Source organism: Poecile atricapillus, chromosome W (assembly GCF_030490865.1).
Source record: "Poecile atricapillus isolate bPoeAtr1 chromosome W, bPoeAtr1.hap1, whole genome shotgun sequence".
NCBI lineage: Eukaryota > Metazoa > Chordata > Aves > Passeriformes > Paridae > Poecile > Poecile atricapillus.
In genome coordinates this window covers 96,541,418-96,567,089 of record NC_081288.1, presented here as the reverse complement: position 1 = coordinate 96,567,089, position 25,672 = coordinate 96,541,418, and the positions used below count along the sequence as shown (strand labels likewise).

The 25,672-nt window shown below is 44.0% G+C and overlaps 1 protein-coding gene across 2 annotated transcripts in view; it reads right to left on the bottom strand.

Moving 5' to 3' along the window:
• Positions 1-25,056, bottom strand: part of LOC131591630 (zinc finger SWIM domain-containing protein 6-like) — a 352,285-nt gene extending 327,229 nt beyond the window's left edge. Inside the window, exon 1 of one of the 2 annotated variants that reach the window (XM_058862521.1) lies at positions 24,526-25,056. In XM_058862521.1, the coding sequence (XP_058718504.1) occupies positions 24,526-25,054 (529 nt within the window). In that variant the 5' untranslated portion in view covers positions 25,055-25,056. The remainder of the gene's footprint in view (positions 1-24,525) is intronic. The other variant, XM_058862523.1, reaches the window with a different exon arrangement.
• Between the last annotated feature and the right edge of the window lie 616 nt (positions 25,057-25,672).

Genomic DNA, 25,672 nt, shown 5'->3' with positions numbered 1-25,672 from the left:
GGAGTGAACTTCGTTTTTCACAATAATTTGGGGGTCCCTGGTAGAAAGCTTTTCTGGGAATGCTTCAGGATTGATATTCCTTTACCTTTCAGTGCTTCTATAAATTGACAATTCCTCTCCCAGAACTTTTGACCTTTACTGTCTTTTGTGACTTTCCTTTTACTTCCTAAAAATCACAGCTCAGTGTCTCATTGCCCATCCTCCTACATTTCCTCCTTTCAGTAAATGTTTCTCAACACTTCATTTCAACTTCATTTTGTTATTCATGGAGGGAGGGGAAGATGGACCTCATAACGGGCATGATTCACTAAAGTACATGCTCATGATTCACACCTCTTTCCACTTATCCAGGCTAACATTGCATTCCCCATCCTTATTCCCAGGTCAGCACAACGTATAGCCTTAGGGAAAAAAAAAGGAAAAAAAACACCTCCGTTTTCTCAGGTCTGGGTATCACAGATATTCACTACTATGAAGGGGGGAAAAAAGATAGAAAACACATACCTGGTCTTTTTAAAATTAAGCCGTTTATTTTCTGTTGATGAGAATTAAAACACAATTTGTCTATACCTTATAATAAAAGAAATTCTGTTATATTCTATGATCTTCTCAATGCACATTTAACTTTATGAATAAATCTGTTTCAAACAGCTGTAGAAAAGGAAGTCACTAGCTCTGTTTTACCACTGTAATGATGGAGTCTCCACCATGACCCAACACAAAAAGCTTCTGCTTCTGATACAGTTCAAGAAACATCCTTCAATTACATAGAAAGTCAGTGTTTTCTGAGAAACAGGGTCTATCTGACACACAAAGGAAATATTTATAAAATTTAAATTGGGGTGTAAGGTTAAAAAAGTGAGCAAGAAAACACCGACTTCATAACTTTAAATGTGTTTAACAATTTCAAAAGCTACAGAACAGCTAAATTACAGTTTGGCAACCTGCTTTCCCTTTTGAAAGCTTAGATTCTTTCCTACAAAATGAAACAATTGGCTTCCATGCCTTCACTAATACCCATTGAAAGCAGACCATGTAAAGGGGGCGGTCATTCAGACTATAGCCTTCTTAAATATACCTCCTCAGGGATCTACTGAGCTCTTTGATATCTACCTTATCTCAGGCATCACAACTTACCTATTTCTTTTCCTAGCCTGTCATCTATAAACTCAGCATTTTACTATCTCTTTTCTCTTCAAATATATCTTATTCTGAGCCAAACTCTTGTTTAATCCTAAACACTTCTTCACTCCAAACAACCACTGACATGTATCACCTACATGACTACCTAGAAATTAAGCCTTTAAATTATTGACAGAATACATGACAATGTGTCACTGTCAGACACAAAATGATTCACACAGACACAGCTCGATGTGTGATAAAAGAAGAGAGAGATTTATTTTGTTGTTTCAGTATTTATAGATTCTCGACAATGACCAGGGATTGGATAGTTAGGTTACTACTTTCTCAACTACACTGGTCATGAGAAACGTCCATTAAAATACATATCTTTAATGGAATGTATAAACATTTATGTTTATAGTTACTTTCCTGGGAAAGTAGCTAGAAACTATGAAAACAATATCAGAAAGTTTAATTCTCAGGGTGACAACAATGTAAAGTTTGATCACTGAAAACTGTCAGTAAAGCTAAGTGGTATGCTGCTTCTAGGAGTAGAATAATCAAGTTATTCTCAGCTTCCTCATCCCATCAGACTACCAAAGCATGTTACATCGTCCCATTCATAGTCACTGCCTACTATTCATGCATTAGTAGCCCACTTAGCTGAAGCCACCTCTATAAATTCATGCATTTAGATTTGACCAAGAAAGCCACATGATGGCTCGCTCACATAACACAGCTTCAGTAACAAAGAGCTAAAAAACAGTTACATATTTTGTCATCCTCATCCCTCTGCTCCAGAAGAAGCAAAAGTGAAGTTTCATGCTTCTATATAATATAGCTACACTAAATCTTGATACAAAATACAAAGGATTGATATTTTATCCCCATGAAACCAATTGTAGTCAGTTTGTAAGGTTTCAGTTTACAATCTAAACCAGTGAAGGAACAGACTCATTTTGCATGTACAACAGCAGCAGTACAGACAGTTATCACTGATCACAGCACAGTATTTCAGAACAAAAGCATTCCAGGTTTCCTTCCTTTAACTAATATATTAAACAAGTCATTTAGACTATTGATTTTTCCCTGTTCTTGTACTTTTAAAAATCAGTTGACTCAGCAGCATTGTCTTGAAAAAGTGCAAGCCATAGTTAATGTGGTCGCAGAGGGCACCCTTGTAAATATGCAAACGAGTGTCCTGGTTTAGGGCAAATTTGGGAGAAAACCTCCAGGTGCCCCCTCCAGGAAGCAAACCCACATGGCCCCTTCACCCCCGCAACCAGTTTGGGAAGAGATTTCTCCAAAAGAAGTGGAAAAAACCTGTTTATTTAACAGGCAAAGCACTACCCAGCACAAGAATGAACAATACCAAATTACAAAACCTCTCGCCGCTCTGAAGAGATGACAAATTCAGAGGGTCTCCCTCCTGTGAGTGTTCGCTCTGTTATCAATCCCTCTGGCGCTGGAAAATGCTGCTGCCCAGGCTAGGCCCCCGGTAGTCCACGGGTACAAGCTCCCAGTGCTCCCCCAAGTCCCCAGTCCAGAGCAGGTTTAAACCGTTCCAAGAAAAGGGAAAGAAAAACAGTCCAGGAAGACTCTGCTTCTGCTAGCTGGAAAGCCAAGGCGATCTCTCTCATTGTCTGTCTGTGTTGTAGTCAAAACCTCGTCCCAGGATGTGAGGGGGAGCAAGTACAGTCTCCGATAACAGACTCGGTGCTTCTTCTCCACTCACTTTTACTCTTAGATGAAGTTTTAAGGATACAAAACCTATTTCTGGGCTAGGTGGATGAATGGGGATACAATTTAACATCACAATCACCCCAGGACAATGAGTTTCACTAAAACTACTTTGTCACCCCCTTAAAGCAATGTACTGTATTCCTCAAATATGAGAGGAAAACTAAGTACTTCATTGAAGCAACTGCTGTGCAAGTAATCAGTAGGTTACTGTAAAAGCTCTTCACACAACTTGGCGGACTAGCAACCCAAGAAGCTGCATTTTGCAAACAAAAAATGTTTCAGAGTGAATTTTACAACATCTATCAGCAGCACAGAGCCAGTCTGGGGTCAGGCCACTGCTCATTGGTGTTCAAGAGTCGGTCTTCTTCCCCCTCCATTAGAGCAAGGGCCTAAGACAGCAGCACTAACACCAGCAGAGTCCAGTGCATGGCAGGAGGTGGCAGTGATTGGCAGCGCTGAGCCCATACGTGCCAGCAGTTCCCATCTGCCACTGAAATTGCTTTGTAGGCTCCTACCTTCCCAGTTTTTTGTTTCAGGGGGAAAGTTGAGCCGAGTAGGATTTGTCTATTATCTCTCTTTTGGCTCCCAGACTGCACAGTCTCCTGAGGAAGAGTTATCTTGGGGGGGGGAGCATTTGTCTGCCATTTCCCCTTTGCCTTCCAAAACATGGTCACCTGCAGAGGGTGCCATATTGGGGGGGGAGGGGGGGGGGTGGGTTTACTCCAGCATTTTGAATTTCTCTCTGTTCCCAGGGAGTCTGCAAGATTTCAGCAACTTTGTAATTTATGACTATTGCTGTTATTTTTTGCCTCTTGCTATTTTGATTTTTTTTTATGAAACTGCTATTTTTTCACTTATATCTATTCATATTTGTTTCTCCTTATTGGTGGAAAGGGATTGGTTAAACTAAAGGGGAGGTAACTCCTTTTAGAGTGCTGTTATAGATGGGTAATGTGATGGTTGGCTTTCACAATTAAGGGATGAATAGTATGTATATGTTAAGAAAAGTTTTATAGATGTATAGTTATGTTATTATGTTCTCTCCATAGTTCTCTTTCCCTTCCCCCTTGTATTGTTGTCAATGGTCAGGGCATTTGGGGAGGGTGGATTTGTTACTAGGAGGTGCGGCATGGCAACACCTGACCTTCAATCAAGTTGTAAGAAAATGATCTCCACCAATGGACAGCAGAAAAGGAGTTGACTGATAAGACTTTGGGAGGGGCCAAGAGTATAAAAAACAGAACATGCATTGTGTAGATGAGCACATGGCAGTTTAGTCTTATGCTCCCAGCACTGCTCTTCTCCTTGTTCAGTCTTTTGTTGTATTTTGTTAAGGTTTAATAAACCTTTGAAATTTTAAAAGTGAGCATGATTTCTCACAGTGTCCACCCTGTAAAATTGTCTTAAACCAAAACAAATAGAGAAATTTAAAAAATAAAGCTCTCCTTTTTAAAGTGTGATGGTACACATCACAATTATCTTAAAATATATTTCAAATACAGTTCAAGTTCCCCCTAATTTACAATTTATTTTTCATTTTTCAGAAGGGTTTAAAAAAGCATTGTTTAAAAAGCCCACATTAGGAGACACTTCAATCTATATCTGATTTGACCCAATTCATTAAAGTATCCTGTACAACTGCTCACCTCCTACAGGAGGCCTCTTACCAGTTCTGACTTGACCACAAAAGAATTCTCTACACTTTAGTTACTATTGAAAGGCTACACGCCTCTGGTCTGTTTATATGTTTGCAGAATTAAGTCAGAAAAAAACACCTGTTTTAAGATAGTGACTCACATCACAAGTTTACTAGACCTCCTTGTCTTCAGTAATGGGACTAAGGCAACAAAGACTAGATGCATATTGCTACCTCATCAGGGGAGAGCATGGTAATGCACTGCAAGGGCATCAAAACATTTAGAACATCCATATAGAACTAGTCCTATACTGGATGCTCCTGCATTCCCTTCAGACTGAAGTTAAAGATGTCTGGTTCACAGATGCCTCAGCCAAATGCATTGATGGTAAATGGAAGTACAGAGCAGTTGCTCTTAACATTCAGACAGGAATGGAAGTAGTAGAAGAAGAAATGGGAAGTGCACAGGTGAAAGAGTTAAAAGCTGTATTGCTGGCTGTGCTAGTTTTGCATCGATTGGCATTTGGGGAAGAAGTAAGAAACCACCCATGGAAATTATTTCTCTGAGAGAAGCTGCTGAGAGCTTCCTCTGTGCCTGGGAAAGGCCAATAGCTGGCTAGTTCTGAGAACTGACAACATTTTGCACCATTTAGAAATTAGATCTGCCTCTGTGAGATCCACATTTTAAAAACAGCAAGCACAGGAAAGCTCTCTCTTTGCTTCCAGCCTTGAAAGGTAGCTGAGCTCTGGTGGGGCCAGCCCCACTCCCCTGCAGCCTGTGCGACCTAGAGGGAGAGACCGGGCTGGACCCCAGTGGCTCCTAGGCGGGGAATGGGAGGCCAGAGGGCCCTGGCCCCAGGCTGGGCTGGGCCACAGCTGCTGACATCTTGCCAACACTAAGCCCCCCCCACCCCGGCCCACACTGAGCCATGGTCTGCTGGGCCCCAGGCCGAGCTCCTCCTCCCTGCAGCTGCCAGGTACAGGGAGGGGCCCAGCTCAGCCTGATGTCCAACATCTTGACTGCTTCAGCCTATGACCATCTGCAGACCTGGGTGAGCTATTAACCCTTTCAGTGCACAGATGAGACCTGCAGACCACGATTCTCCCCTCGGGTGAGAGAAAAAGAGTGACGACATATAGAAAGACAGCATGAAAACACCAAAGTCAGTAAAGAAAGAGTCATGACTCAGATAAAAGGAGAATGAGGAGATGCCCTAATGGGGCTGAAAGCTCTTCTGGTAGGGCCATGGAGATGGACAATGATACACTGAAATATCTCCTTTAATTCATGAGAGAGTATGGGGGGATGAAGTATTCAAACTGTAGATGTGAGCAGAGGCATCCATTGATGAAGCCAAGCAGATATTGAAGTAACTGTGATCCCATGAGAAGCTTGAACAGAGAGAGAGATGAGAGTGATGAAGACCCTTTGCCCCCAGGGAGAGAAGAAGAAAACCTCTGTTCCCAAGGATGATCACAGAGACAGATGAAGAGAACCTTTGCCTTTGAACAGCTCATCCTTAAAATAATACCCCATGAGTTCATGGCCCATGGACATACCTGTATTAGGGCTGTGAAAATGGGAGGAATTTCACAATGGAAGAACTTTTCCTGGGCAGCTGCTATTCGTGGAAATGAAAAGCCATCAGAGAACCATTTCTTGTGGGGAAGTCTCCATGGCATGACAAGAGAAAACTCCTCTCCCTACAAGAACTGATGAAAGAGTATTGTATAGTTGGTACTGATTTAACATCCCAGGTTTTGTCTCTATGTTGTCAGTTGGGAAAGGAAAAAGTTGGGCAGGGGGAGGAAATGTGTTCTGGAGTTTTTATTCTGACGCTTCTTTTTCTTGTAGTCCTGTTAATAAAGTTTCTTTATACCTTTTAAATTTTAATCCTGTTTTGCCCTTCTCCTAATCCATATCTCACAGCAAGAAATGAGTAAGTGCACTGGTGATTTTAGCCAGCGCTAAACCCACCACATTACTTAGTGCGTTGGCCGGGAAACTCAAATTGACGAATCTAAACCATTACACTGGCACTAAAGGAAAAACCAAGGATGATATATGTTGATTCTTATTCATTTTAGGCTGGTGCCACACAGTGGTTGTGTCAGTGGGAAGCATTAGAATGGCAAGTGAATGGAAAAGAGTTTGGCAGAAGGAAGATTGGAAGTGTTTGTTGTTACAGGCTCAATCCCAGCAAATCCACATATGATGTGTCAAAGCTCATGGCAGTGATCAAGCCTTATAGACTTATTGGAATAACAAAGTGGATCATCTGACAAAAATTAAAAAGATAAAAATTGATCAGTTGAAAAATCCACAACATTGGTATCAATTGGGTGAATGAGTACATTGTAAATTAGGGCATACTGGACAGGAAGCTCTATTTTTTGTAACAGAAATCAGAGGCTGGCCATTGACCAGGAAGATGTGTAAAGGCCTTCTCTCACAATATCCTCAGTGCCAATTGAGACTTGGACAAAATTATCCAGACCTGGCATCACCTTTACATATCAAAAGTGACAAAACACTCTGGTCCACCTGGTAAACAGACTATATTGGACTTCTGAAGACATCTAATGGCTACAAGTACATACTAACAGGTGTGGAAGTGGTATCTGGACTGTTAGTTGCCACTAAAAGCAGACATGCTGATGCCAAAGCTACTATTTCAGGACTCTAACTGGTTTTCCAGTCTCCCCGTCCCAGACTCTATACAGTGTAATAATGGATCACACTTCACCAGTGTGTTGGTACAAGACTGGGCCAAAAGGGAAGGTATCAAATGGGCTTGTCATACACCTTATTATCCCCAAGCAAACAGCATTGTGAGGCATGCCAATGGTTTGTTGAAATGCCACCTTAGACCACACAAATCTGGATGGGATAAAAGGTTACCCTCCATGTTATATCAGATAAATAACTGATATGGACCAATGAGTAGTCCTGTTTCAAGAGCTTTCTTGAGTCCAGCATCCCTTGAATCAGCTCCAAATGATAAAGCTGAAGCCTTTCAGGACAACCTAAAGGTGGGCCAAACCAGTCATGGTCAAACTACCCCAAAGTGGGATTGTAATTATGACTCTAAAGGACACTCAAGGACCATTAGACTGGGTGGCTACTGATTCTAATGGCCACCAACACAGAATCAGTTCCTGATTAATATTTCCCACATTCTGAACTAAGGAAATTAACCTATCTCACCCAGCGCACCTGCCAAGATAGATAGATATTTTACAGAACAATGTCTGGCTGCTCTTATCATCGTATAAGTTTGTTGGTTTAGCCTCTCTAATAACACAGAACATTCAAGTAAATCCTCGCCAACCAGAAGACTGTGTACATCTGGACATGAAAAAAAAGATCCGCTTAAGCAGAAGTAAATAGGACTTTTCACTACTCATATCACTGTGAAAATTACAGCTGAAGACTTCTAAATCCCCTATACACAAATGAAGACAGCTCTGGACACAAAAGAACTGTACTGGACCCTACAGTAAACAGTAAATCCACTGCAGATACATCTGCAGCAGAATCAGACTCTAAAATGAAATACGTTAAATGTTTCTTTTTCTGTATGTTTTCAGAGAAATGTTTCCAATATTGCAGCATGATTATTTGTTCCTGGATAAGTCAACCATGCTAGCCAATCCTTGCACCCAAGGATTGTAATAGCAAGTATGGCTACATTAACGGTTGGTTTATGGATTTTACTCCAAATTTACAAAATAGGGTGTAACAGAATGTACAAACCTGACAAAAACCATCTTATCTAAAACCAAAAAGGTCTCAAAAGGATGGCTGGTTACTCTAGCTTAAGTTGGTCTACATGGTGTTAAGAATATTGATCAGTATTGTTAAGATATTAGATAATTTAAATAGGTTTTACCAAATAAGTTTATGAATAGTGATTATTGCATTTTAATGTCCTCTAAGTTCCTTCCAAAGACGGTTACTGTTAGTTAGATTATTAGATATGCATCTAAGTTTTCTGCAAGTACTACTTTGAGATGCTTGTACCTTCTCTCTAGTTGCCACAGACACTGGAAAAGATTCCTTTGTGAATTTAGCTTGGGAGGTCACATAGAACTTCATGATTGAGAAATCAGATTTGTATTCTATACAGAAGGAAGTTGATGACCAACCTGCTGAACTCTTCCAATCATTACAGAATTACAGAATTGTTGATATATTTTATATATTAGTAAAGGCCTGTCTGCACAAACCAGTCTTTGAAATGTCGTGATATTAAAGGTTAAAGTCCTTGAAACCTTCCTGCAGAAGAGAGAGTAAAGCAAAACAATATCCTTGTGTACAGGAGAAAAAATGTAAACCTATGTGCATTAGCCAATGGTAACTTGCTTAGCCCACAGACCCTGTAGAACCCTATAAAAGGTGTGCTAAAGATAGAAATAAACGGTGTTCACATTTACTTCTGTGAAGGGTTGTGAACAGCTGGTGGTCTCTCAATATTTGGCGCTCAAACGGGACACCCTGTGGGCAGGGGGGCTTTGACGGGTCCACGCACGGTGGGACGAAGCCTTGGACCGAGGTTGGCGGAGCAGATCTGAGCACAGATAGACGCTGCCTTGGATCGGTACCAGATAGGCGACCTGTGAATAAAGGGGGGCGAGTCGCTGGGGGAGTCCGAAGGCGGAGGATTAAGAGAGGGGTCGCTACCCTCTCCCCGCCATGGCTGCAGGAAAAATAGATGTGGAGGCTGCGGCAGATAAAAAACTGCTTCTTGGTATTCTCATTAAACGAGGCGAAGCAGCCCAGGAAAACGACCTGGAAATGCTCATTATATGGGCTAATTATCACGGGCATTTAGCAGTGCCCCCACTGCTCTTTGCAGTTGAGGAATGGACGGAAATAAAGGCTCTGATCTGGGAAACGGCAATCACGGGAAAGAGTAAAGATGTAGTAGCGCTCGGTTCGATATGGAAACTTGTGTTGGATAGCTTAAAAGATATGAAGGCGGAGTACAGGGTCGTAGCTGCCGTGGCTCAGCCCGAGACAGACGTTCCGCAGTCACATCCTGCCATATCAATCAACCATCTGGGTGCATTTTTCGGGGTTGTGCACATTCGGCCAGCGAAGGGGCTCACAGGGAGGCAATGTAGCACCATATCGAAACTTTTAAAATCTCAGGAGTGTGCCGGGGCGGGCAGGACCGCGTCAGCAGAGCCCAAACAGGAAGTTTCTCCGCCGAATGCGAATGTAGAAATGATTCGTCTCCGGAAGGAGACAGCGCTAGCCCCAGGTGGGCGGAGCCTCACACGTCATCAGAAATCAGAGCCCCAGATTGCCAGCCACCATCTGCTGCTCACTGGGGAAAGCTGAAGGGCGTCCCTCTCCCCCCTAGGCGTGTTGATACATTCAACAGACAGGCAACCACCGGCAGGAGAAGAATCAGTAGATTGTAATGGTGCATCTAAAAAAGATCTATTAGGGAGGCAACAACAAATAGAATAGCTCATGCAACAGCTGCAAGCTCAGATTGAGCAGACACTACGTGCAAACAAAGTACAGCGTTATCAAGAGAAAGCAGCTTTGCATCAAACAATCGAAATAACAAACAGAATCTGTTCAGTTACGGCAGGATGTGATACACCCAGAACTATTTGCTTCACTTTTGGAGTCACTTTTAACACTACAATCTTATTTAAGTTCCAACTTTACTACCCTGGAAGAAAAGAAGCCAAATTTAGATTGGTTTCCACCCGAACCAGGGGGAGATGGGGGAGCACTGAGGTGTGCGCAGAGAACAAAGGCACCCCCAAGGCAGAGGCAGTGCAAGAAAAGTTCCAAGGCCACGCTGAAGTTGATAAGCTGCAATGGTCACCGTTGTTACCACCTGGCCGTATGAGACTTTTCGGGTAACATCGCCTGCTTTTGTAAAGTCTTGCCCTTTTTCCTCTATCTGCAAACAACGAGAGAGAAATTGAGAGAAAAAACTGCATTTGTTAAAGTTAACTTTGTGAGGCTTTTTTTTTACTTTCTCTCAGTTTTTCCTCTCTGCGAGAGTATGTGGGGAATGTGAAGAAAGATAACAGCAGCAGAGAGCAGCAGCAAAAGCGGGCAGTTCAACCCTCCCGCTCCCTCTCTAAGAGAAAGCGCCGAGATAGTACTCAGTTTGTTAAAAAGTCATGATTCATTGGTTTTTTTAAACTGTTTTTATATAACCTTTTAGAGTTAATTCTGTGTTTTAGGTAATTATGAGTTTATTCAGTTGCAGTTTTTAGAGTTTTACTAGAGAAATTATGGTGATTCTTTGAAAGTTAAAAAAAAAAGCGTTTAAGGTACATATTAACAGAAGTTACCTTCAAATAATTAGTTTTAAAACCAAAGGTTAAAATATGGTGTGATTTATAGCTACTAGGAAAACCTTCCAATTAATGTTATCTACAGAAGAGATTTGTGGTTTAAAAAATAATTAGTTAAGAGTACTGTACAAGACAAAGTTAAGTTAGAGCATATATTATCTATTTGCTTGTTTTTTCCACGATTTTAATAAGGTAATTTCAATGTGAGTCCTTTAGTTATATAAAACACATATAACTGCATATATACCAATTTGGATTTTGGATTTTAGTATAAGAATTGGACTTAATGCTTCTGAAAAGTGCTACAAAAGCTGAATGGCAACTTGTCAAATCCTGTGTTGTTGAGGTTTTTCTCTAGAAAAACTGCACTTCAAAATCCTAACCAATGTGAGCATATACTAGGCAAATTCTTATTATGAATAAGTATTTTTGGTAACATTTGCAGTTACTGTGAGTTATTCTCAAAGCTAGATGACATAGAATTGTGATGTATTTGTTACATTTTTATAATCTTTATACTGAATCCATGTTATTGCTATATTGCGTTTAAAAGGTATATATCAAACTTTTAGCTGCCTTTTATAGTAACAGAATAAGATTATGTTTTTATTTAATATAGATTAAGTGTTAATAGAATTAAGAATAGTCAAGTTTTATTATGTTTAACCTTGAATGTTTTTAAGTTTTATAACAGATATTTCTTTAAGGTTAAGTTTTATTATTTCCTTTTGCTATAATTAATTTTTATTAGGTTTAAATATTGTTTAATTTAAATTATTTTATGTTTTATTGGAGACACTTGTCTAAACTGCAAAGTATACTTATTTTCCTAGAGAAGAGGAAGATAGCTACAACGGAAACAGCTGTGATAGAACGCTGATGAACACCTGCTTGTGGATAGAAGTGAATGCAGTCTGTGACACCCTTGACTACATCAAGAGTTCTATTGTTTGTTGCAATCTCTGCAGTTTTTGTTTGTTATAGCTTCCTTATTTTTCAGTGTTTCCAGAATTTTAAGAAGATGTACCATTGCTGAGGATCAGCTGCCATGGGAGAGGCTTCAGATTAAACCAACTGCTGCATGGTTTAATTGGTCTGGTACCTAAGGCTTCTGATCATTTGCTTTGTACAAATGCATTTCAACAGTTTGCTGTGCTCTAAGCATCTCATAGCTGCTACTATTGAGAACCTTGTTTTAGAAATTAGTTAAGAGGCATCTTTCCAGTTTAAAGCCTAAGGCCCTGGCCAAGCCTTGACTTTACCTGGATAGCATGTTTGCCAACAGATCCAGACGTTTTCTGTACCAAATCAGTATTTGAGGCACTTTTTGACTCAGCAATTTGACCCTATTAATACGACAGCTGGATCAATTTTGAAGTGGGCTTGGAGAATCATTTCCGGCAGTGGTTATCCAATCGTTCACTGATTTTTTCTGTTGTTTCTGTTTGTTGGCAAACCATGGGATGCTGGTGCAGTGTTTTAGTACTTAATGGTAGTTTTATATGAAGTATGTTATTAATAATGCATATGATTTGATTAATTTTAATTGTTATAGGTTCTTATTCATTGTGTATATGGTTTTGTGTTGATGTTGATGTGTATGACAGAAGTACATCTCTTTTTTTTTTTTTTTAAAAAAAAAAACCCAAAAAACGGGGGAAATTGATGCCCTAAAAGCATTTGGTTAGTGCAATTCATTAACTCCAAAGGAAGAAGTGTCTGTGTTTTGTTGGCAGGTTCAAAAAGGTCACCTGTTCATCTGACCAGACTGTCTGCCTCTGAACACATGAGATCCAGTGAACAGAGAAGTCATCACACAGCCTTGGTACTTCAGACATGGATCAGAAGTGGACCTGTCAGGACACAGTTGTGTCTGAACACTATACAGACAGTTTACCAACAGAAATTTTATGTTGTTATTATGATCTTGTGTCTCTACCAATTGTTTCAGTTATCCTCTGTTTTAAGATTTAGAAGGATCTGAAGAACAACCGAAACATCGAAGCCCTCAGTCACCGATCAGCTGCCAGCTGACATCACGGGAAGAGTGAACATTACAAGACTGAATCATGTTAAATCATAGTCTGTTTGTGAGGGAAATTCTGTAGAAGATCTAAGTGTAGAGACTCCATCTAATTGTATATAAAGCAAATTGTAGTTGTGTGTTTACCCTTTCAGCAAATTGCTTTCACACTTAGACTACATATATACCAGAGCACGTGTGTTAAAAGTAGTTAGATAATAGTTTAAAATAAAGAGTTTAGCCTGTAGAGTAATTGTTATATTAGTATAAAGTATAAGCATCCCCCCCCCTTCAAGAGGTAGTGTAAGCATCTTTGAAAGTTCATTTAACATGAAAGTTTTAGCTGTGAGTTTGCAAGTATGGTGTCATTTGCATGGAGCAAACTGCTTATGGTGATTGTGCTGTGTATAGTCCCAACCAACTGTCTGGTAACTAACATCCAAAAGCAACAGAACATATGGGTCACTTTAGCACACTTGACAGGTCAAAAATCAATGTGTTTAAGCTTATCCACACCTGGAGATCCTTTTCGCACCTGTCTCGTAGGAGTCCCTGAATGGGATCCTCAAGCACTTAAAGGTTAATTAGTAACGAGACTCAACTGAATCGATTGGCAATGTTGCAAGAGTGCAATCACACTGTTGGCTTCACATTAAGACAACTTGAAGCCTGCTGGCAAGCGAAAATTATCAAAGTTCTCAATGTTACCATGGAGCCCCCTGAAGAATTAGATTTGTTAGGTTCCACCAATACCTCAGGTGGATGGATAATGTTTGAACCCCCAACAAAAAGTCATTCCAACAAAGTAATGCAGCACTGGGCTGCAGTCAACCCAATAGTTGATCTCATTACTACCACTGAAAGTAAAGCCTTTTACTCACAGTGCAATCTCACAGGACGATTACCAAAGCGATTACCTAGTTCCATCTTCCTAATCTGTGGGGATAGGGCATGGAATGGAATTCCTGCTAGTCCACATAGAGGACCCTGTTATCTTGGGAAACTTACTTTGTTCCACCCAAGCTTACATCAATTGCTGAATGTAGCTAGCAAAATGAAAAGTATCAAACAGTCAAAGCGAAGCCTGAATGAATTAAGGCTTAGCAACTCCAAAAAGGCTCGCTTGTTAGACTAAGAAAGAATTGAACTTAACATCAACAATGTTAAGTGAACTTTCAGCTGATGTGAGTAGTGTACGTCATGCAGTATTACAAAATCGAGCTGCAATTGACTTTTTGCTCTTGGCACAAGGACATGGTTGTGAGGAGTTTGAAGGCATGTGCTGTCTGAATCTTACTGATCATTCAGTTTCCATTCATGAGCAACTACAACAGCTACAGGATGGGTTGCATGCCCTGAAAGAAGATAGTGACCCCATTGGAATTTGGTTCACCAGCTGGGGTATCACTGGATGGTTGAGGTCTCCTGTGCTAGAAGGGGGATGGACTTTACTTATAATGTTAATCGGGATGACAGTTTAAGTTGTATGTTATCTTGTCTTCATAAAAGTATAGAATGAGTCACATCCAAAGCCTGGTTTGTGCAAAAAGAGAAAGGGGGAATTGTTGCTATATTTTATATATTAGTAAAGGCCTGTCTGCACAAGCCAGTCTTTGAAATAAGTCATGATATTAAAGGCTAAAGTCCTTGAAACCTTCCTGCAGAAGAGAGAGTAAAACAAAACAATATCCTTGTGTACAGGAGAAAAAATGTAAACCTATGTGCATTAGCCAATGGTAACTTGCTTAGCCCGCGGACCCTGTAGAACCCTATAAAAGGTGTGCTAAAGATAGAAATAAACAGCATTCACGTTTACTTCTCTGAATTCTCATTAATAGCTGGCGGTTTCTCAATACAGAATCACTAGGCTGGAGGAGATCATCAAGTCCAACTCATGCCTTAACACCTTGTGATAAAGTGGCATTTAAGAAAAAAAGTAAGAAACACCTACAAAAGTTAAGGCTGCTGGAGGCTGGTAGGAGTTTTTTCCCCTGGCCAATAACTGGCCATTTCTGAGGATTGGCAGTAGTTTTGACCATTGAAAAGTGAGATCAACCTGTGAAAACCACCCCTTAAAACCTAAGCCCGGGAATTTCTGTTTCTCTTTGGTTTCCGGCTGTAAAGGTAACAGAGCTCCAGTTCAGGTCCCTCCCCTCCGGCCGGACAAGGACATGGGGGGAGCGGGGGCTAGTCGGAGTTCTGCGGCTCCTGCGGGGGAATGGAGACTGTGAAGTGACAGAAGCCCCTTCCCAGAGGGGCTGAGCCCCCTCAGAAGGCTCACTGAGCCCTGTACAGCAGTGCTGCCAGGCCAGGCCGGTCCCTGACTCGGCTGCAGTTTCTGCCGCTGCTGAGTTTCACCAGAAACTGCCAAGTAAAGGGAGGGAAAGTCATTGGCCCACGGCATGCTGAAACACTGGCCACACTCCCCCAGAGCAGCCACCAAAAGAAAATACTCCATCGCAGACAGCTCCAGCCACACCCCGGTGGAGATCACGTGACCATCCACAAGACCTGGGCAAGATTTTAACCCTTTCACTACCCAGATGAGACCTGCATATTTAATCCTTTTTCCAGAGAGAAGAACACGAAAGTGATCAACATGTAAAGAGAAAACATAATCTATCAGTTAGTGAAAGAAAGAATTAAACTTCAGATGGCAAGAGAAAAAGAAGGTGCCTTAATAAGCTGAAATATTCTTCTGTTAAAGCTATGGAGATGGACAATAATGTTCTGAAAAAAAACTCCTTTAATTCATGAAAGAGTATTTTGGGGGGAATGAAGTATTTCAAAGTATGGGTATGGATCTGAGCAAAGGTATCCATTGATGAAGCTGAGCAAATGGTGAAGTAGTTGTAATCCTGAGATGCTGAAACAGAAAAAGAGAAGCGAGATTTGCTGAAGACTCATGGCCCACAAGAGAAAAAAGAGAAAACTTCTGTTCCGAGAGATGATCACAGAGACAGATGAAGAGAACATTTGCCTTTGAATAAGTCATCCTTAAAATGACACCCCTTGAGTTCATGGCCCATGAACACACCTCAGAGTGGTGTGAAATGGGAGGAGACAACTGATGGCAGTTTTCCAGGCAGCTGGCAACAGAAGAATAGAAAGCCATGATAAAACAGTTTTCTTGTGAAGAACTCTCCATAGAATGACAAAAGAGAACTTTTTTTCTCTACAAAGACTGATAAAAAAGCTACAATATAGTAGGGACTACTTTAAGCACCAGGTTTTGTCTCTATGTTGTCAAACACACAAGGGAATGGTTGGGTGGTAGGGAAGAAGGGTTTCTGGAAGTTTTATTCTGGTTTCTTATTCTTGCAGTTTTGTTAAGAAGCTTTCTTTATTCCTTTTAAATTTTAAGCCTGTTTTGCCCTTCTCCTAATCCATATCTCACAGCAAGAAATGAGTAAGTTTTCGAGTGATTTTTTTTTTTTAGCTAGTGCTTTAAAACCACTACACACCTCAACAAAACCATGGCACCCTAAACAACCTGAGCTCCCTCAGCCATTCTTCATAGGGCTTGTGTTCCAAGCCCCTCACCAGCCTTGTTGCCCTCCTCTGGACGCACTCCAGCGTCTCAATGTCCTTCCTAAACTGAGGGGGCCAGAACTGGACACAGTACTAAGAATGCAGCCTCACCAGTGTCAAGTACAGGGGAAGAATGACCTCCCTGGTCCTTCTGGCCACACTATTCCTGATACAGGCCAGGATGCCGTTGACCTTCCTGGCCACCAGGGCACACTGCTGGCTCATGTTCAGCCAGGTGTCAACCAGTACCCCCAAGTCACTTTCCACCTGGGCACTCTCCAGCCACACAGTCCCCAGCATGTAGTGTTGCAGGGGGTTATTCTGGTCAAAATGCAGGACTTAGCACTTGGACTTATTAAACTTTATCTTATTAGACTCTACCCATCTATCCAAGCGTTCCAAATCTCTCTGCAGAGCCCTCCTACCTTCCAACAGATCAATGCACGCTCACAGCTTAGTGTCGTCCACAAATTTACTAATGAAAGACTCAGTACCCTCATCCATGTCATCAATAAAAATATTAAACAGAACAGGCCCCAGCACAGACCCCTGAGGAACACCAAAAATGGCTGGCCACCACCTGGATGCAGCACCATTCACCACCATTCTCTGGGCCCAGTCATCCAGACAGTTCTGAACCCAGCAAAGAGTGCTCCTGTCCAAGCCGAGGGCTGCCAGTTTTTTCAGGAGTGTGCTGTGGGAGACAGTGTCAAAGGCCTTGCTGAAGTCCAAATAGACAACATCCACAGCCTTTCCAGCATCCATCAGATGGGTCACCTGATCATAAAAGGAGATCAGGTTGGTCAAACATGACCTACCTCTCCTAAAGCCATGCTGGCTGGGTCTGATACCCTGGCCATCCTGTACGTGCTGCATGATGACCCTCAGTATATACTGCTCCATTACCTTACCAGGTACTGAGGTCAAGCTGACTGGCCTATAATTACCAGGATCCTCCTTCCCACCCTTTTTATGAATGGGAGTCACGTTGGCCATCTTCCAGTCAATCTGGAACCTCACCAGTGAGCCAGGACTGCTGGTAAATGATGGAGAGTGGCTTTGCAAGCTCATCTGCCAGCTCCCTCATCACCCTAGAGTAGATCCCATCTGGTCTCATAAATTTATGAACATCTAAGCGGCTCAGCAGTTCTCTGACTGCCTCCTCTTGGATAACGGGGAGACCATTCTGCTCCCTGCCACCATCTACCAACCCAGGAGGACAGTTGTCCTGAAGGCAAGTTGCTTTCCCACTAAAGACTGAGGAAAAGAAAGCATTAAGTACTTCTGCCTTCTCCTCATCTGCAGTTACTAACTTCCCTCCTTTATTCAATAAAGAACAAAGGTTGGTCTTACCCTTCCTCTTGCTGTTAATATATTTGTAAAAACATTTTTTATTGTCCTTTACAGAAGTCACCATCTTAAGTTCAAACTGAGCTTTGGCCTCTAATTTTTTTCCTACATGATCTAGCAGCCCCCTTAAATACTTCTGTTGCAGCGGCCTCAGGGAGACAAAGAGTTACATTGTCCCACCCCAAACCCCTTGTGAAGGGCGGCCCAGGAGTTCTGATTGGGTTTGAGTCCCTGGGGGGTTCTCCCTTGCTGTGTTTCTACTGGTCCCTGACCCTGAACTCCACCCTCAAAGGTGTAAACCCTCGGTTCTGTCCCTCAAAAACCCCTGCTGTGCCTCTGTTCGGGGCTCTCTGTTCTGGACCTGAGTTTGTTCTCATGCTGAATAAATGGTTTCATGAACGGGAGCCCGTCTCGTTGGTGTTTCATGCTGGTCCCCAGAACCCTGCTGCTTCCCTGGACGAGATCCTGAGGTTGCTGACTGCAACAACTTCCTGAGAGACCTGACCCTCCTTCCGAAGATGATACATCCTTTTTTTTGTTTCTAAGTTCCTCCAGACCCTCCTTGCCCATCCAGGCTGGACGTTTGCCTTGTCGACTTGTCTTTTGGCATACAGGGGCAGTCTGTTCCTGTGCCCTCAAGATCTCTGTTTTGAAGCACACCCACCTTTCCTGGACTCCTTTATTTTTAAGGGCTGCTTCCCAAGGAACTCTCTGAATAAACCTCTTGAATAGGCCAAAGTCTGCCCTCCTTAAGTCCAATGTAAACATCTTATTTTTCTTCCTCCTGATTTCACTAAGTATTGAGAATTCTATAATTTCATGATCAATGTGCCCCAAGCGGCCTCCCACCACCACATCTCCCACCAGCCTGTCTCTATTTGTAAACAATAGGTCTAGCGTAGTCCCTCCCCTGGTGGGCTCACTCACCAGCTGTGACAAAAAGTTGTCCTCCATGCACTATAAAAATTTCCTGGACTGCCTCTTTTCTGCAGTATTAAGTTCTCAGCAGATGTCTGGCAGGTTGAAGTCACCTACAGGAACAAGAGCTCATGATCCTGAAACATCCTCTCGCTGCTTGTAGAATAAGTTGTCCACCTCTTCTTCCTGCTTGGGTGGACGATAACAGACTCCCAGTAGAATGTCAGCCTTGTTGGCCTTCCCCTTAATTCTCACCCATAGTCATTCAACTTGGTTGTCACTAGTTTCAATACCTATGGTGTCATAACCCTCCCTAATATAAAGGGCCACCCCTCCACCTCTTCTCCCTTTCCTGTCTCTTCTGAAGAGCTTGTAATCATCCAGTGCAGCGCTCCAGCTATGTGAATCGTCTACCACGTTTCCGTGATGATGACTACATTATAGCTCTGCTGTTGTACCATGGCTTCCAGCTTTTCTTGTTTCTTACCCAAAGACATTGTAACCTAAAGACTGGTTTCATGAACTCTTCCCCCTGGATGCTGGTTTGCATCACATCTTTCTTACAATTTTCAAGACTCAGGAGGTAGGGAATATTCTGATCTACACAAACTGGTAACATCATTGGTAGGATGACTTGTTTGGATTGTCCCCAACCGCAATGGACATTCTGAATTTAATGTTTTACCCTACTGTTGCAATATTATTATTAGCTAAATTCTAATTGATTTCTATAATAACTTTATGTTAATATGTATTGTATAACTCAGCTAACACGCTTTCAAACTATGTGAATTAATTAAAATAGTAAAACTGAGGAGACTGACCTATCTGAACATATTTGAAAATAATGTACATATATGCAGTGGATACTTTTATACCTTGTAGTCAAGAGGTACCTGTACTACTACTTAATGAGGTAAAGATGATTGACTGAAGTCAAGGGGTAGAATGTAACAGGGTACTGCCCTGGATGCTCTTAGAATGTGGTCAACTAGAGGGTGTCACATGGTGGTTTTGGTGTTGAATTATGTTAAAACCAGTCTGGCTCAGCAGCCAAATCAACATCCTGATAGTGAGGTAAAGATTTGGCAGATAAGCTGCTAAGGTGACCTGGTGACATACGACTGGCAGTCATATCACTTCACACTAGCAAAGTCCAGTCCACTTTCCTATGGTCGGGTTCTAACATATTCCTCCTTGGAGTGAGTCTATGAAATTGCCTCCCTTGGGAAGGGGACATCTCCCAAGGATACTCTGAGGTAAAGAGAAAGAGACCTGCCCACAAGTGTTGGTATGGGTGAGTTAAATCAATCTCTACTTAATAATTGTTTCTTTTTTCTTCCTTTAATATAATTGCTTTGATATTGTGCACTATACTATACACTCCTAGTAGTTTTAGCTTTTATACTGTGTAGTATATAATTCTGTTTAAGATCATTTGCCATAATAAATAATTCATTTTATATATCTGATTTACCATCTTTAATCCTGAGGGAAAAAGTTACTTAAACCACTGACAAAGTCTAGGGCTAAAACTGGATTTAGCCACACCCTGACTCCTCTCTAAGGAGTTTAGAAAGCAAGGAGGTCCTCTCTGCACCTTGAGGTTCAACAGCAGAGCTTCTCCAGTAAACTTCATCTTCACCCATGACAACCTCCTAAAGTTAGAGCGCAGAGAGCACACAAGCATCAGTTGTTGGCATGGCAACTGTCCCAAATTCAAGAATTGCTACATACCAAAATATTAGATCATATACAGATGTGCTAGTTTTGTACGGCCTGTTTTTTGGTAATGGGACAGCCACAGAGCTGGCTTCTGTAAGAAGCTGCTGGAAGCTTCTTACCACACCCAGCAGAGCCAATTCCTGATGGCTCTGAAGATGGACATGCTGCTGGCCAAAGCTGGGCCAATTAGAGAGGTTGGTAATGTCTCAGTGATAACATATTTAAGAAGAAAATCAAAACAAAGTAGGGCACAGCTTTGATTCCAGCTAGAGAAGAGGAGGAAGTGAGAACATGTGAGGGAAACAACATGGAAACACCAAGGTCAGTGGAGAAGGAGGGAGAGGAGGTGCTCTAGGTGCCAGAGCCAAGATTTCTCTGCAGGCCGTGGTGATGACCATGGTGAAGCAGGCTGTCCCCCTGCAGCCCATGGGGGTCCATGAGTGATGCAGAGATCCACCTGCAGCCCGTGGGGGAGGTGCTCACGCCGGAGCAGGTGGATGCCTGGAGAAGGCTGTGATCCAGTGGGAGACCCTGTGGGGAGAGAGGGCCCCTGTTTTCAGGCAGGAGCAGCCTGTCCTTGGAGGACTGCACCCCATGGAAAAGTGACCCACATGACAGCAGTTTTGGCAGGACTGCTGCTTGTGAGATTGTAACCATGTTGGAAAAGTTCATGGAGAACTGTCTCCTGTGGGAAGGGACCCCACAGTCTCACAGGGGAATGACTCCTTTCCCTGAGCAGCAAAAGAAGACCTTGGGTGATGAACTGACCAAATGCCCCACGTCCTGTCTTCCCTGAGCTGTTGGTGGGAAGGAGGGAGAGTTTAGGGAAAGGTGTTTTTAAAGGCTTATTTTACTTCTCATTGTCCTCCTCTGATTTTGTTAGTAATAAACTCACTTTGTACTTCTAAGCTGAGCATATTTTGCCCTTGGAGTGTTTTCTCCCAGTCCTTAACTCATGAAGCCTTTGTTAAATTTTTTCTCTCCTCTGTCCAGCTGTGGCAGGGGAGGGTGAGCGAGTGACTTTTGTGGATGCCTAGCATTTGGCCAGTGTCATTCCACAATGGAATACCTTTCCTAAACTTAAAGCAAACTTTGAATCTGATTTCTTGGGAGTGAGGAAAGCCTTTAATTTAAGGGAAAAATTAAGTGTGAGAAGCATGAAAACTGACCTAAAACAAATTATGACAGATTTTGTTAGGTCAACCCAATTTAAACTTTTATAGAAGACTCCTTGTTTAAAAAACTATGATAGGAAGAGATTTACAATTCATTTTCTCCTTAAAATTAATTAAAAAATTCTAGTGCTGACCAAAAATTAAGGCATGTTATTAAGGGCATTGTCCAAATGCCTTTTAAACAGTGACAAGCTTGGGGCATCAACCACCACTGTAGGAATCCTGTCCCAGTGTTCGACCATCCTCACAGTAAAGAAATGCTTCCTCAGGTCCAGTCTGAACTTCCCCTGGCACAGCTGTGAACTATTCCCATGCATACTGCCACTGGATCCCAGGGAGAAGAGGTCAATACCTCCTTCTCCACTTCCCCTCCTCAGGAAGCTGTAGAGAGCCATGAGGTTACCCCTCAACCTCCTTTTCTCCAAACTAGACAAACCCAGATCTCTCAGCTGCTCCTTATAGGACATTCCTTCCAGCCTTTTCACCAGCTTTATTGCCCTCTGGGGGCAATTGAAGGACCTTCAGTACCAGAGGGCAAGCTGCACCAATGCTAAATACAGCAGGAACAATGTCCCATGTCTGTTTGAAGCATTTGGGCAATGTCCTTAACAATACAACTGACATGTTTCATATCACCAGGTTCCACTATTTTTGTGCAGCCTTCCAAAATAAGCCCATATAAGGTAAACAAGCAAACAGAAAATTTTCAAACCCAAACCCAACCAAAATATTTTCAGTAGTAGGTATAGCATATTAGAATGCAGTTAAGGAGTAAAGAAGCAGCAGTCAATACTTCAGTTGTATTTATGCATATTTTCTTTCTCCGTATTGACCCGTCCCAACATTACTTCCTTTTGAAGCTATAAAAAACCCACTTTTTTTTTCATTCACACCTACTCATTGACGCCTATTCCACTGCTTGAAAGCAAGCAAAGCCAAGCCCACAACGGGTGTCCTAGAAAAGATTGCATCCATTTTTATAACCCCTTAGCTTTATTTTCACAGTGAATTCCTAGTTTCAATGTAATTAACTAAGAAACACCTCCCTATGTTCACTTCTGCCATTCCTCATTGCTTGCCAAGAGTATCAAGTGCAAGCAAAAGGAAAAAAAAAAAGTCTCAGCACTGCCAATCAAACTAAAAAGGTCCTGCTTCTGGTTTTGCCAGTCCTGGGGAACCACCAATGCACCTCGGACCATTGGAAAAAAAGAAGAGAAAGCCAAAACATTAAACTTATAAAAAAGTTTAAATAAATAAAATCCTTAAGAGTAAAAACAAAAAAAGTTTAAAAAAACAACAACAAAAAACAAATAAACAAACACTACAAAAAACTCACTCATATCTAAAGCTGAAGTCCACTTAGGCAGAAGGAAAGGGAGCTTAATCCAGGAACAGCAAGAGTTTCCCTTCAGAAAGTAGAGGCAAGTTTGCAGGCTGCCCACAAAGTGAAATCCGCTGTGGACAAGGCCGACGGAGAGCCCAGCACCCTCCAAGCCTGAGCCGCAGCACCGAGACCAGAGATGCCGCTATAATCCGGCACGGCTCAGCCCCACACGGCGCCGCGAATAAAGGGTGAGCAGCTGCCGCAGTCAGTGCACCGCCAGAAGACCATTCGGCCCAGCATAGGGCGGGACAGAAGGACCGGCCGCGCAGAGCCGCCGTCCCTCCCTGCCCCAATTTTCGAGCCGGCAGTGAGAAGCGATAAAGTCTTTTGTCCGGTTTCCCCTTTTGGTGTGGGGCAGAAAACCGATGAGAACATAAACGTTAAAATGAGAACAAAGTGTCCAGTCGCCGCCTCCAGCGCGAGGAACCGCCGCACAGCAATGCGCATAGCGATACGTACAGTAATGCGCCCGGGCCGCACAAAGTGCAAGATCAGCACCTTCGGCGTTTCCTGGGGAAGCCATAAACCCCTTCCCCACAGAGCCACCATCACCCCAACAGGGCCTGCTTGCGGGTGGGGTAGTAGCTCTCACACACACGGCAAGGCAAAACCGCCCCCCGTCGGGGCGGAGAGTACCAACCTCCTGTGCCCTTTAAACAGAGGTAGGAAGGAATTAACATGGGGGCACTAGATTGCAGAGGGGGAAAAACTGGAAGGCGGCGGTCGCTTCGTGCGGGAGCAGCAGCGGTAAGGGGGAGGGAAGTATTGCTCCAGAAGAAGAAAGAGCAGCGATTTTCTCCTCATCTCTGCGTTGTCACGCAAGGGCTCATCCTAAATCCGTGAGCCCCTCCGCGCTCAAGCTGCAGCAGCTCCCCGCCGTCACATCCCCTTCCCCCCCTCCCTCCCAGTGGTGGGGCCTGAGCAAATCGCGCCTCCACCCTCTGGCTCGCCGCCGCCCTAGAAATGCCTTTGTTTGCAGCTTTCCCCGCACCGCACACCGACTCCTGGGGGCCCGCACCCTCTTTTAATTCTTTATTTTGGATCGAGGCGCCTCCCGCCCTCTTCCCCCGTCGTCTCGCTTCTGCTGGTTTATTTCAACCAGCAGTTATGAAGGGGGGGAAGCGGAGGCATCTCCTTGCTATTGTGGCTCAGGGTACGGTGATGACCCGGATTACCAAATGCGGGGAGCTGGAAGGAAGCGGAGCCAAACGGGATTACACACTCTGGATTGCATGGAGAGGGCACAACGCGTCGGGAAAGTTAAAGGGACAGGCAAAGGGCAGCGTGCCCAACCCTCCTGTCAGAGTTATTTCACATTCTGGATCTGAGGAGGAGACTGGTAGAGGAAGTTGCCCGGCCCGAATTACAGCCTGAGAGTGAAGGCCGTACCACGGGGGGGAGGGGGGAGTCGCACGCACCAAGGAGGTGGGGTGGCTCCAGCCGCCGGGCCCTGCATCAAGAGGCGGCTGCCCGGATAACAGGCAGGTATCGCGTCAGGGGGAGACCCACGACTGCGGAGACCAGCAGCGCCCTATCCGGGTGGCCGTAGCCCGGCTCCGCAACGCGGTTCCGGCCGATAACTCACCGACTTGCAGGACATTATCGACATAGCCGCCATCTAGTAGAACGATGCCCCGGCGAAAGGGCAGGTGGTTCTCATCGACGGCGGCGGTGTCCGCGCCCCCACCGGGCGCGGTACCGGCGGCGGCCCCCCCGGGGGCGGTGGTGAGATCCTCGGCGCCAGTGTTGAAGGAGGAGTACATGCAGATTTCCCTCTCGCTGCGGGGAAAAGACCAATAGACAATCCTGCGTTGCACCGGCTCTGGGATCCGTTCGAACCTCTCTTCCACCTGCTGGAAAGGCCACTTCTCCGCCACCTTGCGAGCCGCGATGTCCAGCAGGGACTCGGGACTCTGGGTCTTGCCGAGCGGTAGTAACCCCAGAGCGGCAGCAGCAGCAGCTACAGTAGCAGCTGCGGAGGAGGGTCCGGCGCAGAGCGCCCCACTGCTGAGGCCAGTGCCGCCCGCCCCTTCGCCTGGCCTTCTGACCGAGCCATAGCTAGGTCTGCAGCAGAGGCGCTTAGCGGGGAAAGGGAGTTGACCACGCTCCGCCATGATCGCACCGCTTCTAAGCGGATAGCGGAAGTGAGTATACCCTATAAACGGCACCAGGAAGGCCGCGAGCCACCCCTGGGTCACGCCCCCTCTTCTTTTACATGGCCGCAAGGGGCGGTACCGGCTGCTCGCCCACGGTGGGGGGTGGAGTCATGCAAATCGACGCCATAAACGTAAATAGAACGGCCCAAGGAAAGATTGATCCCTGCGTGGGTGGGGGATGGTGCGCGCGCTCCTGGCGCAGAGACGCTGTGCTGATGTGTCGGTCGCCTTCTTTTTTTCCCGACGTCACGCGTGCAAGTCTGAGAGCACCTTACATGACTGGTGGGAAAGGGGAGCGTGGTTGGTGGTTCCCCTCTCTGACACCATGTAAGGAATGGAATGCGGGGGTGGGGCTGTCGCGGTCTCAACCCGGTCACCTCCGCTAGGAAAACCGGCGGGGATGGGTTAGAACTCTTCCCTGCAGCCGGAAAGTATAGTAACGGTTGAGGCAGCCACTCGTCCACAAAAACGTGGGGACTGGCCTGCCTCATGCGCCTTTCCTGGGTGAAGAGAGCGATGCCCGCCTTTCGCCGGAGCTCCGCGGCAGTTGAGGGCTGCTGGGAGGCAGCAGAGGCG